Genomic DNA, 14,694 nt, shown 5'->3' with positions numbered 1-14,694 from the left:
TACCACAATCATGCACTTGTTTTGACTAGCATGTTATTCCAGGTAGGTCCAATATATTCAATAGATCATTTCAATCAACACATAATTAAAGGAAATAACAAGAGTTAAAAAAAGAAGGCAACCAAAAAAGAAAATGCAAAGAAATCCTGAGGAGAGACAGCGAGAACCAAAAGTGGTATTTGCCATGTGGCAAAAATGTTTTGCTATGTGGCATTTTTTTTTTTTTTTTTAAATTGCCATGTGGCAATTTTTTTGCCATGTAGCAAAATTGATCTTGATTCTGCCATGTGGCAATTTTTTAGGAACATTTTACCACATGGCAAAACGTTTTTTGTCACATGGCAAAAAAAAAATGCCACATGGCAAAATTTTTTTGCCACAAGGCAAAAAAAAAAAAATTGCCACGTCAAAAAAAAAAAATTTGCCACATGGGAAAAAAAAGTCACATGGCAATTTTTTGCCACATGGCAAAAAAATGTCAAATGGCAATTTTTTTTTTTTTTTTGCCACATGGAAAAAAAAGTCACATGGCATTTTTTGCCACATGGCAAAAAAATGTCAAATGGCAATTTTTTTTTTTTTTTTTTTGCCACATTGAAAAAAAATTTTGCCAAATGGCAAAAACCACTTTTGGTTTCCGGCCCTACTGATCCTGCGGTTACTATTACTTTACACTGGATAAATGTACACTTTCATTTGGGTGTCCCGCCGACAGAGTCAATCAGCCTCAAAGAAAGGAGTACGTATTTCTGTGTAGAATCGAAGGTTTCCAAGAAAAAAAAGGTGACTCACTGTAGTAATGCCTTTTCTGTGTGACTGTTCAGAGCTACACTTTGTTTTTCTTCGTGGTGAAGCTCATGGGGGGGCTTCAAAGATCACACAATTCAAATGTTACGGTTAGCACCCTTCATATCTTACCCCTTTTTGCAGCTTTTAAAGCTTTGCCTTCCACTGGAACGTACAAATAGTGGATTTTTGAGATTCAAAGGTGACCTTCCAATATTTTTTCTCTTAATCCTTGATTTAATTTATCAGGTTTGCATGAGGGCTGTCCTAAACGATTATTTCTCTCCCGATTAGTCTGCAGACTTTTTTAACTATTAGTTGACTAGTCTAATGATTCTGTTATGAATTTTTTTTTTTTCACTAATCTTGCACTTGTGTCGGTATGAAATGTTGAGTCTTGTTAGCTCGAATTGCTGTGTCCTGCCGCTGTAACTCTGCTGCTCTCTGTGAACTCTCGTGAACTCTGCTCAGCCGGAACTCGAACGGCTCTTAAGTATATGTCACGTGACTGTGACGTAGCCGGTAACGTACTCGGCCAAAGGTACACACAACTTCCGTGGGTGCATTATGTCATACAATAAAGGGTCACCACACACTTAAAATTTTGTTGACGATTATTAATTCACAAAAAAAATTTGGAACACTGACATTCCTGATGAAAGTACAAATAAACACATAAATAACAATAATAAATCACAAATAAACAACGAGGTCAAATGCTGATGACATGAACTAGTAGAGGTGTGCAAAATTTCCGATTCTTAGATTATTCGCGATTCGGCCGTGGAAGATTCGAGAACTACTCACAAACATCCAAATTCTGATTATTGAAATATGCGAAGTAAAGTGGAAGTACACAACACTCAGTGCGCCGCGTCTTCGGGACGGAACGGAGCGAGAGTAGCTAAACATCATGCTTCTCATTACCCGGCCCCTCGGGTAATGCCAATGCTCAACTCACGGCTCTAGCTCAACTCATGCAACGAGATAAAAAAACACAACAACATACCTTACTGCTGCCGAAAAGCTGCTACAAAGTACATCCATATAATGTTACGGTGGATATCATTTATATAGGACTAGATGCAATATAGATTTGGTAGTGTTAGCAGCACATCTACAAAAAGCTAGATGCGGGCGATAGTAAACGGCCGCCATCTTAAAGCAGTACACTTCCCTGTAAGGCTGTTGTAGCTAACCTCCAAGCAAACCTAATTAACTTTTTATCTAAAATACTCCTGAATCGGTAAAATATTGACTTGAATCTATCTTTAAAATAGTTTTAAAACTTTCACATGTCGAAAGTAGACAAAAGGGAAATTATGGAATAACGGGAGCAATTTTAACAAATTTAACAGTTGATTCACAACATTAAACTAATTGAATGTAGTTTAAAGCTGCTGATACAAAATGGGGACTGGAGTTTTTTATTTAATGTTATTTTTGTATATTTGTTTACTGCTATATGTTAACTTGATACTGAAATAGTAGTGTGGTTTAGCCTGAGAGTATTTTTGAACAATTTTGGAACTAATGTACAAAACATTAAAAAAAAAAAAGGAAAAAAAGGAGGGGGGTGCATCAATAATCGTTTTATAATCGAATCGGAGCCTCTGAATCGTAATCGTAATCTAATCGTTAGGTGCCCAAAGATTCCCAGCTCTATGAACTAGTGCAAAAAAATGGAATGTTAGCAGATTCAGAGCCCTAACATCACTTTTCCAACAGGATTCAAAAAAATTCTTACTTTCTCTTTTTGTGGTATGTCTTTCTTTTTCTCGGCATTGGAGTGAGCACCAGCAGAGTTCATACACTGCCGGCCAAAAGTACTGGCATCCCTGCAATTCTGTCAGATAATGCTCAATTTCTCAGAAAAAAATGATTGCAATTACAAATGCGTCGGTAGTAATCTTCATTTTTGGGGGGGGGGTTGCAATGAAAAAACACAAAAGAGAATGGGGAAAAAAATGAAATCATGATAATTTTACACAAAACTCCAAAAATGGGCTGGACAAAAGTATTTGCACCCGTTGAAAAATCATGTGATGCTTCTCTAATTTGTGTGATTTAACAGCAGTGGCAATAACTAAATCAAACTTGCAGCCAGTTAAAATGGATTAAAGTTGACTCAAACACTGTCCTGTGTCCTTGTGTGTACCACATTGAGCATGGAGAAAAGAAGAACAAAGAACTGTCTGAGGACTTGAGAAGCAAAATTGTGAGGAAGCATATGCAATCTCAAGGCTACAAGTCCATCTCCAAAGACCTGATTGTTCCTGTGTCTACCGTGCGCAGTCATCAATAAGTGTAAAGCTAATGGCAATGTGGCTTATGTCCCTTTTTCATTTTTTTGTCTCCTCAGACAAAACTTTTTGTCTCTTTTGGTGCTCTGCCATCTTTGGATTATTAGCGCGAAAGCTTTCGCATCGACTTCCATCTTTATAGACAAGTTTCCGAGGTACTTCTCCTTTACTTCCTTATGTTTGCCCGCAACTTCCATTTTCAGTTTTTTTTTTTTACCATTGACTTCAATGGCGCTGGAGTGGCATCACTCATTAAAAACCCTGAAAAACCGCGATTTGGAAACACCACAGCCTTCTGCCATCTCGAAATGGGAAGACAACATGCCGAGGGTGAGCACAAATTAAATACTTTTGGCCCAAATATAAGACGGCCCTGATTATAAGACGACCCCCTCTTTTTCAAGACTCATGTATTTTGAAAAAAGACTTCTTGAACACCAAATTATTAGTTCTTCTGAAACAAATGATTGTAGTATATTTGAGAGAAAAAGCATGTCGTTTTGCCTCATTCAAATATTAATATCTGAACATTTAAATATGTAAACTAAAGTGCAATCACATTCGAATGAATGGCTTCTGGTTTTTGAAATGTAAATAAACCTATCTATTGTGATAAAACAACAAAATTGCAGTAACTGCATTAACCATAAAATTGAAGTTGAACTGTAACTGTAGTCTTGAAACAAATCTGAATAAGGAAAAACATTGCAATTAAATAATGCAAACTGGCGAGTAGCTGAGATCTGTCATGACAGAACATCGCTTCAATGATATCTGGCGCCATCTAGCATCGCGCATTGGTAGAGTAGCTGAGATCTGACATGACAGAACATCGCTTCAATGATATCTGGCTCCATCAAGCGTCGTGCATGGGTAGAGTAGCTGAGATCTGTCATGACAGAACATCGCTTCAATTATATCTGGCGCCATCTAGCGTCGTGAATGGGTATAATGTCTAGACCGTGAATATAAGACGATCCCCTCTTTTTCTGTCTTATTCCAATGCAAAAAAACAGTCTTATATTCGGGCCAATACCGTAATACTATTATATATAGTAGTATTCTATAATATTAATGTTAGTTTTTCTTTTTAAGAATTGTTTTGAATCCTGTTTGAAGTCAGTGTTCTGAATCAGTTTACATTCCATTCTTGTACTTTAATAAAGACTTCAAGTGTTACAAAATGTTTTGTCACTTAATAAGCATCAACAAAAATTCCATTGCCCAATTAGTAAAAAAAAAAAAAAAAAAAAAAAGGGTGGGGGAATTACCGTATGGGCCCGAATATAAGACGGCCCTAATTAAAAGATGACCCTGTCTTTTTCAAGACTCAAATTTGAAAAAAGACTTTTTGAACACCAAATGAATTTTTATACAGAAAATAATTACAGTACCTCCGAAACAAATGATTATTGCAATATACGTATTTGAGAGAAAAAGCATGTTCTTTTGCCTCATTCAAATCTTAATATCTGAACATTTAAATATGTAAACTAAAGTGCACATTCGTAAATGAATGGCTTCTGGTTTTTGAAATGTAAATAAACCAATCTATTGTGATAAAACAACAAAATTGCAATAACTGCATTACCCATCAAAGTCTAACTGTAACTGTAGTCTTGAAACAAATCTGAATAGGGAAAAACATTGCAGTAAAATAATGCAAACTGGTTAAACTAGAAGCTGAGATCTGTCATAACAGAACATGGCTTCAATGATATCTGGCGCCATCTAGTGTCGTGAATGGGTATAATGTCTAGACCGCGAATATAAGACGATCCCCTCTTTTTCTGTCTTATTTCAATGCAAAAACAGTCTTATATTTGGGCCAATACCGGGATGGGAAATCCCATTGGCAGTGTATCAAATACAGTGGTACCTCTACATACGATCGCTTCGACACACGAACTTTTCGACATCCGACGTAAAATTTGACTCGCCATTTGTTTCTACATCCGACGACATGCTCGAAATACGACGACAATGGCAGCACCGCAGACGAATGCACGGCGGATTTTCTTGTGTGACAAATCAACACAGGTTTCAGAAAAGGTTGGTACAGGTGGTGAAACAAGGAAAAAGTTGATGCTTACCTTCGAAATGAAGATGCAAATGACAGAAAAATATGAGCGTGGGGTGGGCATCCGTGAAATGGCTCAACAATACATCTCCACGGTCCTCCTCCGACCATCGTTCGCCAGTCTTTATAAATTAAGCTGACAATTCTTATTGTCTCCAAAGAAATCGCCAGCTTCGCCACGTTTTCATCATTTCTTTTACAACTTATTCAACACAAAACGCCTGCTGTCTGCCGCAATTGATGGTGTTCTCAAGAGAACATTCAAAGTGAAAGTGAAACTCAAGCTCACCGGTCTGTCTCTGGCACGTGAGCCCCGCGGTGCGTTCAGGTACACAAAAAAACGTCCGCCTTATTCGAACCCGATTCGTTACACTATTACAGGAATTATTATTATTCTTTTTATTACATTATTCCAATTTTGATTTATAATTTATTTGTTTTGCTACGTGTAATTGCCATTTGTAATAGCACCAGCAGTATTTTTTAAGGATTTAGTGCAGGTTTTTGGGCTGTGGAACGAATTAATGGAATTATAATGTATTACTATGGGAAAATCCTGCTCGACATACGACCATTTCGACTTACAAACAAGGTCCTGGAACGGATTAACTTCGTATGTAGAGGTACCACTGTACTTGTTCTCCCCACTGTATATCGTAGTATACTATAATATTAATGTTGGGGGGTTTTCTTGTTTTTTTTTGTTTTTTTTTTAAGAATTGTTTTGAATCGTGTTGGAAAGGCGAAGTCAGTGTTCTGAATCTGTTTACATTCCATTCTTTTACACTAGTTAATATTATCAGCATTAACCCCTTATTGTTTATTTGTGATTTATTATTGTGTACATGTTTATTTGTACTTTAATAAAGACTTCAAGTTTTACAAAATGTTTTAGTCAATTAATAAGCATCAACAAAATTTTCATTGCCAAATCAATTTTTTTTTTTTTTTTTTAAAAAGGGGGTGGGGGATTATTAGATTAGTCGACTAATCGTAAAAATTGTCGGCTGACAAATCGGGAGAAAATTTGCCGTTTGAGATGGCCCTAGTTGTACAGTGTACCGGAACATATTTCCTCCACACCCTTCTCACTTTTTTACCCCTGACCCATTTTCATACGTGATATACAGTATAGTAGTATACTATAATATTATTGCTTGATATCGTTTTTTTTTTTAAGAATTGTTTTGAATCCTGTTGGAAAGGCGAAGTCAGTGTTCTGAATCTGTTTAGATTCCATTCTTTGACACTAGTTAATACTATCAGCATTTGACCTCATTGTTTATTTGTGATTTATTATTGTTTACATGTTTATTTGAACTTTAATAAAGACTTCAAGTTTTACAAAATGTTTTTGTCAATTAATAAGCTTCAACAAAATTTTCATTGCCAAATCAGTAAAAAAAAAAAGGGTGTGGGGGATTATTAGATTAGTCGACTAATCGTAAAAATAGTCGGCTGACTAATCAGGAGAAAATTTGTCGTTTGGGGTGGCCCTAGTTGTACAGTGTACCGGAACATATTTCCTCCACACCCTTCTCACTTTTTTACCCCTGACTCATTTTCATGCCTGATATATAATTTGTATATTTTAAAAAGTGGTTTCGGTACGGTCTCGGCTGAAACCGCATAGCCAGGTATCAGAATTCATATCGGGATCCCATAAAAATGGTATCAGTACATAATTATGATCTTAATGATGTGGAATGAATACTGTACTAGAGTAAAATGCCAACTGACCGACCAAATTCTTCCCAACAATCTTCCCCGCTTTTCCAGCTGTCAACGTAACCGAAGAAGTGTCAACTTCGTGTCCTCTGGGCTTCTTCCCGTGCGGCAACCTGAGCACGTGCCTGCCGCAAGTGCTGCACTGCAACGGCGCCGACGATTGCGGGAACCAAGCGGACGAGGAGAATTGCGGTGAGCTGGCAAAGCAGACAGTCATTCCTTTTTTTATTTCCATGTCTGTAGTAGGAGTGGGAACCTCTTTTTACTTCACGATACGATTTGCGATACAAAGCTCACGATAACGATGACATGACAATACGACGATACAACGATTATCGACACATTGGCCAGGAAATCATTTTAGGATATTCTACAAAACAACTAATAAACTGAAAAACAAGCTCGTGCTGTGAATTTGAATGAGTTTATCACTAGTAGACGTCCAATCCGTTTGAACTGGGAGGGTGGCAGCGAATGAACATTCGTTCATTCGCTGCCATCCCTCCCACTTCAAACGGATTGAACGTCTATGGCCGTCAGTGGCAGCCAATGCCAGGCAATGAGGTAATTTTGGGCCATTTAAGGACATTTAACTCTTGATTTTCAGGTACTTCCTGTTAATTTTGGGATATTTTATGGGTCACTTCCTGTTTATTTTGAGTTACAGAACAGGAAGTGACCTGGGAATCACCCAAATGAATAGGCAGTGAGTCAAACTCAACAGGAAATGACCTCTAAATGTCCTAAAATGAACAACAAGTGACCTGTAAATGCCCTGAAAATCGGACAGAATGACCGTAAATGCTCTGGATTTGAATGAACAAACCCTAACCCAGTCTAAATGGATAGGGCGTCGAGCACCGTCAATGCAGCCTTAGGGGCTCGCCGAGAATACGAAAAATTTCAAATTTGCATTTGCATTTGTGTCTCCATTCGAACAATGTCGCAATTTCACATGAAAACGATGTAGTATTCATGCCAGCCCCCAGGGGGCAGTGCAGATTTACAGGGCGGCAGAGAATGATGCATTTTGACCCCACCAAGCCCCCTCAGCCCTGGAAAAAAAATATGCCCGCCCACTCGAAGCAATGGCGTTTTTCTTTTGTACAAAAAGGCACAAAAATGGAAACATTCAACGTATTTAATTTAAAGATATTAATAAAACAGTAAATTAAAGCCGACAATCCACCATATTTGCGGTTTTTAATGTTTAGCAGCACCGCTGCGCACGCCCAATGTGACGTGTACGAGTGCTGACGTTATCGGCGCGGTCTCGCTCCGCGGGAGCCTTTGATATGCATGCCGAGGAAGCCCCCCTCAAGCCCCCACAATCGGATTCTTCCACTTTGGAGGCAGGATTCAGAAGTTTTCGTCTATGCCGACACCATATGCACGCGAGGCGAGTCCGCTACTCAGTCATTGCGTCTTTGTGTCATAGAGTCACCATGTAAACTGCCCCTTAAGGCCGAGTTATACTTCCGCGTCAGACCTGCGCCGTCAAGGAAGACCCGATTTAAGACCCTGCGCCGTAGCCTGACACGGTCCTATTGAATTTTCAAACCCTAGCGTCAGCCTAGCATCACGTCAACGCATATGATGTGGGGGAACTGGACTGTGATTGGTTCGCTCAGACTGTTGTTTCCAGTTCAGCGCGAAATCACCACCATTGTAAAACATTATTTTTCTACACGCAAAAATGGACCAAGCCGACGGGAGTATCATCGAAGAGCAGGTCTCGTCAAGACATTATTATGATTGCCAAATGACAAGGTCAGCGATTGACGAAAAAAAAAATTTTTTTAATGGAAGAACCACCGAGATGTGTGTTCGGAATCGAGTGGCCACACAAAGCGGTGACCAGGTCAGCCAAAAACTGCCAACTTTTTATGACTTTGTCGTATTTTTTGGTTGGAGCACTTCATCATTTATTGTGTACAAATATTTGCGGTGAGTCTGTGACTTATTTAACTGTCAAACTTCAAGTGTATGAAGAATAAAGCACAGGTTTGGTGACAAAACAGTTGTTTTGATCTTTAATTTTCAATAACAGACAGTTCACAGACGATACGTCATCACTGATTGAGAGTGCCTCAGTGCTTTTTATGATAACGTTAAAATAAAGGCTCCCAACGCAATTTGGGAAGTTTCATAGACGCCAGAAATCTGCTATGGCTTCCCACTGGCTGGTTGTAGGACACGGCAAACAAATCGGGCTGGAGGGCTTTGCAGACCTTGGACGCAGTGCTCGACGCTAGTTTGAAGCTAGCCGCCACAGCTACAGTGGGGCAAATAAGTATTTAGTCAACCACTGATTGTCCAAGTTCTCCCACTTGAAAATATTAGAGAGGCCTGTAATTGTCAACATGGGTAAACCTCAACCATGAGAGACATAATGTGGAAAAAAATAAACAGAAAATCAAATTGTTTGATTTTTAAAGAATTTATTTCCAAATTAGAGTGGAAAATAAGTATTTGGTCACATACAAACAAGCAAGATTTCCGGCTGTCAAAGAGGTCTAACTTCTTCTAACGAGGTATAACGAGGCTCCACTCGTTACCTGCATTAATGGCACCTGTTTTAACTCATTATCGGTATAAAAGACATCTGTCCACAATCTCAGTCAGTCACACTCCAAACTCCACAATGGCCAAGACTAAAGAGCTGTCGAAGGACACCACCGACATAATTGTAGACCTGCACCAGGCTGGGAAGACTGAATCTTCAATAGGTAGAACACTTGGTGTAAAGAAATCAACTGTGGGAGCATTTATTAGAAAATGGTAGACATACAAGACCACTGATAATCTCCCTCGATCTGGGGCTCCATGCAAGATCTCACCCCGTGGCGTCAAAATGATAACAAGAACGGTGAGCAAAAATCCCAGAACCACACGGGGGGACCTAGTGAATGACCTACAGAGAGCTGGGACCACAGTAACACAATGCACCGCCAGGGACTCAAATCCTGCACTGCCAGATGTGTCCCCCTGCTGAAGCCAGTACATGTCCAGGCCCGTCTGCGGTTCAGGATGATCCAGAAGAGGACTGTGAGAATATGTTATGGTCAGATGAAACCAAAATAGAACTTTTTGGTAGAAACACAGGTTCTCGTGTTTGGAGGAGAAAGAATAGTGAATTGCATCCGAAACACACCATACCCACTTTGAAGCATGGGGGTGGAAACATCATGCTTTGGGCCTTTTTATCTGCAAAGGGACCAGGAAGACTGATCTGTGTAAAGGAAAGAATGAATGGGGCCGTGTATCGAGAGATTTTGAGTGAAAATCTCCTTCCATCGGCAAGGGCATTGAAGATGAGACGTGGCTGGGTCTTTCAGCATGACAATGATCCCAAACACACAGCCAGGGCAACAAAGGAGTGGCTTCGTAAGAAGCATTTCAAGGTCCTGGAGTGGCCTAGCCAGTCTCCAGATCTCAACCCCATATAAAATCTGTGGAGGGAGTTGAAAGTCCGTGTTGCCCAACAACAGCCCCTAAACATCACTGCTCTAGAGATCTGCATGGAGGAATGGGCCAAAATACCAGCAACAGTGTGTGAAAAGCTTGTGAAGAGTTCCAGGAAAACGTTTAGCCTCCGTTATTGCCAACAAAGGGTACATAACAGTATTCAGATGAACGTTTGGTATTGACCAAATACTTATTTTCCACCATGATTTGCTAATAAATTCTTTAAAAAACCAACAATGTTGTTTTCTGTTTTTTTTTTTTTCCACATTCTGTCTCTAATGGTTGAGGTTTACCCATGTTGACAATTACAGACCTCTCTAATATTTTCAAGTGGGAGAACTTGCACAGTTAGTGGTTGACTAAATACTTATTTGCCCCACTGTAGCTGTCCCCACTCTGTCTAGAACTCTCTGTGCGGCATCAAAAGTCGGCCAGAGCGCCTCGAAACAGTCTTCTGCGTTGCCTGCCCCTCAACATTTGTATGATCAACATTTATTCAATGTCGATGAGCAGAAGATTTCGATTCAAGCGTTCCATCTTGCATTGTTTATTTTTTCTCCGTTAAACTAGACTAGCGGAAGTCAACAAGCATAACCCAAAACTGTACAAACATAACGCCACACCCCTCTCTTGGCTTGGCGGTGAATTACAGAGCAACGCGTTCCCTCACCGCAGAACAATCGAATGCTCATTGACGCCGTAATCACTTCGCCGTCAACGCAACGCAGGAGCATAACTCAGGCTTTAGAGTTAAATGAGACACTATTATGCTGGAAGACTTTGGGAGCAACATGTTGGTTCCCTTCTTTTTTTTTTCAAAGCCTTTGACACCTTTTTAAAACGATATCTCGATTCTTGGGAGGCGCGTATCAATAACCTTTTGGGATACAAAGTATCACGATATATCACTATTTTGATGTTTTGTCACACCCCTACTCTGTAGTATGTTGCTTGGCAGCAACATACTACATACATACTTGGATTATCTCCTCCAAATCTTCTTCACACAAAAGGCTCCATGTTCTAAACATGGAAATCTCTGCAAGAGTAGAACAATGCTTGTCTTCTACTGTATAAGCGCTGTTATTAATACTGAAACCGACATGTGTAATGGCACTTGTCAGTCTTTTCACTCTCTTGCACTCTGCACAAATCAATCAAGCTTTCTACACAGAATGTCAAAGCAGCATATTTCTTTGTACTGCATGGTATCAGGGCCATGAAAAGCTATCGATCTGCTCTATCAGGGCCTATATTCATCTTCTTTTGGAGAAAACCACCTGCAGAGGTGGGTTAAATGTATTCCATTATATTTACAGGTAGTTCCCAGGTTATGACATACCCGATTTACGCGATTTTGACTTAACGACGCCGGAGTCTCACCCACCATTTTGTCTCTAGTGATTTATTTTTTTCTTATTGTTGCATAAACAGTACCTTATTGTACCTCACGGGATCTTGTTTTTTACTTTACTTTATTAATATCACGTGTTCTGTCCTCACTAAATTTGAAGATATTCAGCTTTACAGACAGCAAACAAGGCAATGTTTGCTTCTTGAAGCTTTTCACCTCCTTCACTTTTGACCATTTTTAAAGCTGTAGAACACATACACTGCTGGCGAAAAGTATTGGCACTAGGGGTGTACCGGTACACAAAAATCTCGATTCGGTACGTACCTCGGTTTGAGGTCAGTTTTCGGTACAGTAAAAAAACAAAATGCAAAATATAAATGTGCTAGTTGTTTATTACACACTTTTGTGCTTTCAACAATAGGAACATTAGCCTATACAAAGCGAGAATTCTGCTCAAAAAGTAGCGGGTGTTTAAAGATAATTCAACAACAATTTGCCTTTCAGCCCCCGTGTATTGGTCAGCTTTCTTCCTGAAAGAAAGACGAAAAAAGAAGTCCTGTGCTAAAGAGAAAAGCAATCCCAATGACAAAGATTTTAACATTCATTCATTCATTTTCCATGCCGCTTTTCCTCACGAGGGTCGCTGAGGTGCTGGAGCCTATCCCAGCCAACTACGGGCAGTAGGCAGGGGACACCCTGAACTGGTTGCCAGCCAATCGCAGGGCACAAGGAGACATACAACCATTCACGCACACACTCATACCTACGGACAATTTAGAGTGTTCAATCAGCCTACCATGCATGCTTTTGGGATGTGGGAGGAAACCGGAGTTCCCGGAGGAAACCCACGCAGGCACGGGGAGAACATGCAAACTCCACACAGGAAGGCCGAAGCCCGGGATTGAACCCTTGATCTCAGAACTGTGAGGCAGATGTGCTAACCACTAAGCCACCGTGCCGCCCAGATTTTAACATGTATTTTACAAATGAAATGCCTCAATGAAACATATTTTTTTCTTATGAACGGTTTTCAAAAGCTTTATTGGTGGATTTTCTCAAGTTAAAGCGCCACATAGAAATTAATAAATTTAATTGTGTAAGCAGGATCTGTGTATTATTCTTATTATTTAATTACAGGTGTTTTAGCCCATTTCAATGTATTTTATTTAAATGGGCTATTATTTATTTTATTTTGTGTTTATATTTTACAAATTTTACGTAGTATTCATTTATATTGTATGTTTCATGTTGTATAACTTTAGTTTCTATGTGAATATTAGTTCCTACTTGTTTTGTTGTGGTAGGAGGGTTTTGTATTGAACACGGGGGCGTGTTGGTTTTTATTATAGCAGAGAAGACAGCAGTAAATCAACAAAGACAAGTCAACTGTGCCCCGATACCCCTCAAGAGATCTGATGGACTCAAAAAGTAGGTTACGATTTCATATTAGTTTGAAAATCAACCGGATCCACCGCATTTTTACACGAGTCACTTCCAGCCCGATCCCCGATCCCGGTCCGCTTCTCGGACGCATCTAACACTGGTGTGCATTGGCTGATTGACTCTAATGCCCGCGTTGTCCTGCGTCTCGCGGCAGCCACATTGTCGTGCCATTGACGTTTCTGGGTTATACTGTCCTACCGTGTTGGTCCTCATTATAGTAGAGAAGACTGAATAAATATAATCTACCCAAAGAAACTGTAACCCGATCGACTCACAGCCTCGAAAAGTAAGGGTTACATTACGTCGGAAACTCGTTCGGTACGCGTCCGTTGCGAACCGAGCACCACGTACCGAAATGGTTCAATATTATTACATGTACCGCTACACCCTTAATTAGCACCACTGCAATTCTGTCAGATAATGAGCATTTTCTCCCAAAAATATGATTTCAATTACAAATGGTTTGGTAGCAATACCTTCATTCATTTTGCTTGCAATGAAAAAACACAAAAGAGAATGGGGGGGGGGGGGGGGGAATCATAATCATTTTACACAAAACTCCAAAAATGGGCAGGACAGAAGTATTGGCACCCTCAGCCTAATACTTGGTAGCACAACCTTTAGACAAAATAACTGCGAACAGCCGCTTCCGGTATCCATCAATGAGTTTCTTACAATGCTCTGCTGGAATTTTAGACCATTCTTCTTTGGCCAACTGTTCCAGGTCTCTGAGATTTGAAGGGTGCGTTCTCCAAACTGCCATTTTCAAATCTCTCCACAGGTGTTCTATGTGATTCAGGTCTGGACTCATTGCTGGCCACTTGAGAAGTCTCCAGTGCTTTCTCTCAAACCATTTTCTAGTGCTTTTTGAAGTGTGTTTTGGGTCATTGTCCTGCAGGAAGACCCACGACCTCTGAGGGAGACCCAGCTTTCTTACACTGGGCCCTACATTATGCTACAAATTTGTTGGTAGTCTTCAGACTTCATAATGCAATGTACTCGGTCAAGCAGTCCAGTGCCAGAGGAAGCAAAGCAACCCGAGACATCAGGGAACCTCCGCCATGTTTGACTGTGAGGACCGTGTTCTTTTCTTTGAAGGCCTCGTTTTTTCCCTGTATGTTGATGCCTTTTCCCCAAAACCTCGACTTTTGTCTTATCTGACCGGAGAACATTCTTCCAAAATGTTTTTGGCTTTCTCAGTTAAGTTTTGGCAAACTCCAGCCTGGCTTTTTTATGTCTCTGGGTCAGAAGTGGGGTCTTCCTGGGTATCCTGCCATAGAGTCCCTTTTCATTCAGACGCCGACGAATAGTATGGGTTGACACTGCTGTACCCTCGGACTGCAGGACAGCTTGAACTTGTTTGGATGTTAGTCGAGGTTCTTTGTCCACCATCTGCACATCTTTCGATGAAATCTCTTGTCAGTTTATCTTTTCCATCCACATCTAGGGAGGTTGGTAACAATGCCATGGGCTTTACACTTATTGATGACACTGCGCACGGTAGACACAGGAACATTCAGGTCTTTGGAGAT

The 14,694-nt window shown here is 40.1% G+C and overlaps 1 protein-coding gene across 3 annotated transcripts in view; it reads left to right on the top strand.

Annotated features, from left to right (window-relative positions):
* The window catches only part of rxfp1 (relaxin family peptide receptor 1), a 124,287-nt gene that overhangs the window by 32,263 nt on the left and 77,330 nt on the right, over window positions 1-14,694 (top strand). For all 3 annotated transcript variants that reach the window (XM_057850229.1, XM_057850228.1, XM_057850230.1), the window contains exon 2: window positions 6,949-7,089. In XM_057850229.1, coding sequence (XP_057706212.1) covers window positions 6,949-7,089 — 141 coding nt within the window. The remainder of the gene's footprint in view (window positions 1-6,948; window positions 7,090-14,694) is intronic.

This window comes from Corythoichthys intestinalis, chromosome 11 (assembly GCF_030265065.1).
Source record: "Corythoichthys intestinalis isolate RoL2023-P3 chromosome 11, ASM3026506v1, whole genome shotgun sequence".
NCBI lineage: Eukaryota > Metazoa > Chordata > Actinopteri > Syngnathiformes > Syngnathidae > Corythoichthys > Corythoichthys intestinalis.
Note: the sequence above shows the minus strand (reverse complement) of the source record. Positions and strands in the feature narration are given on the sequence as shown.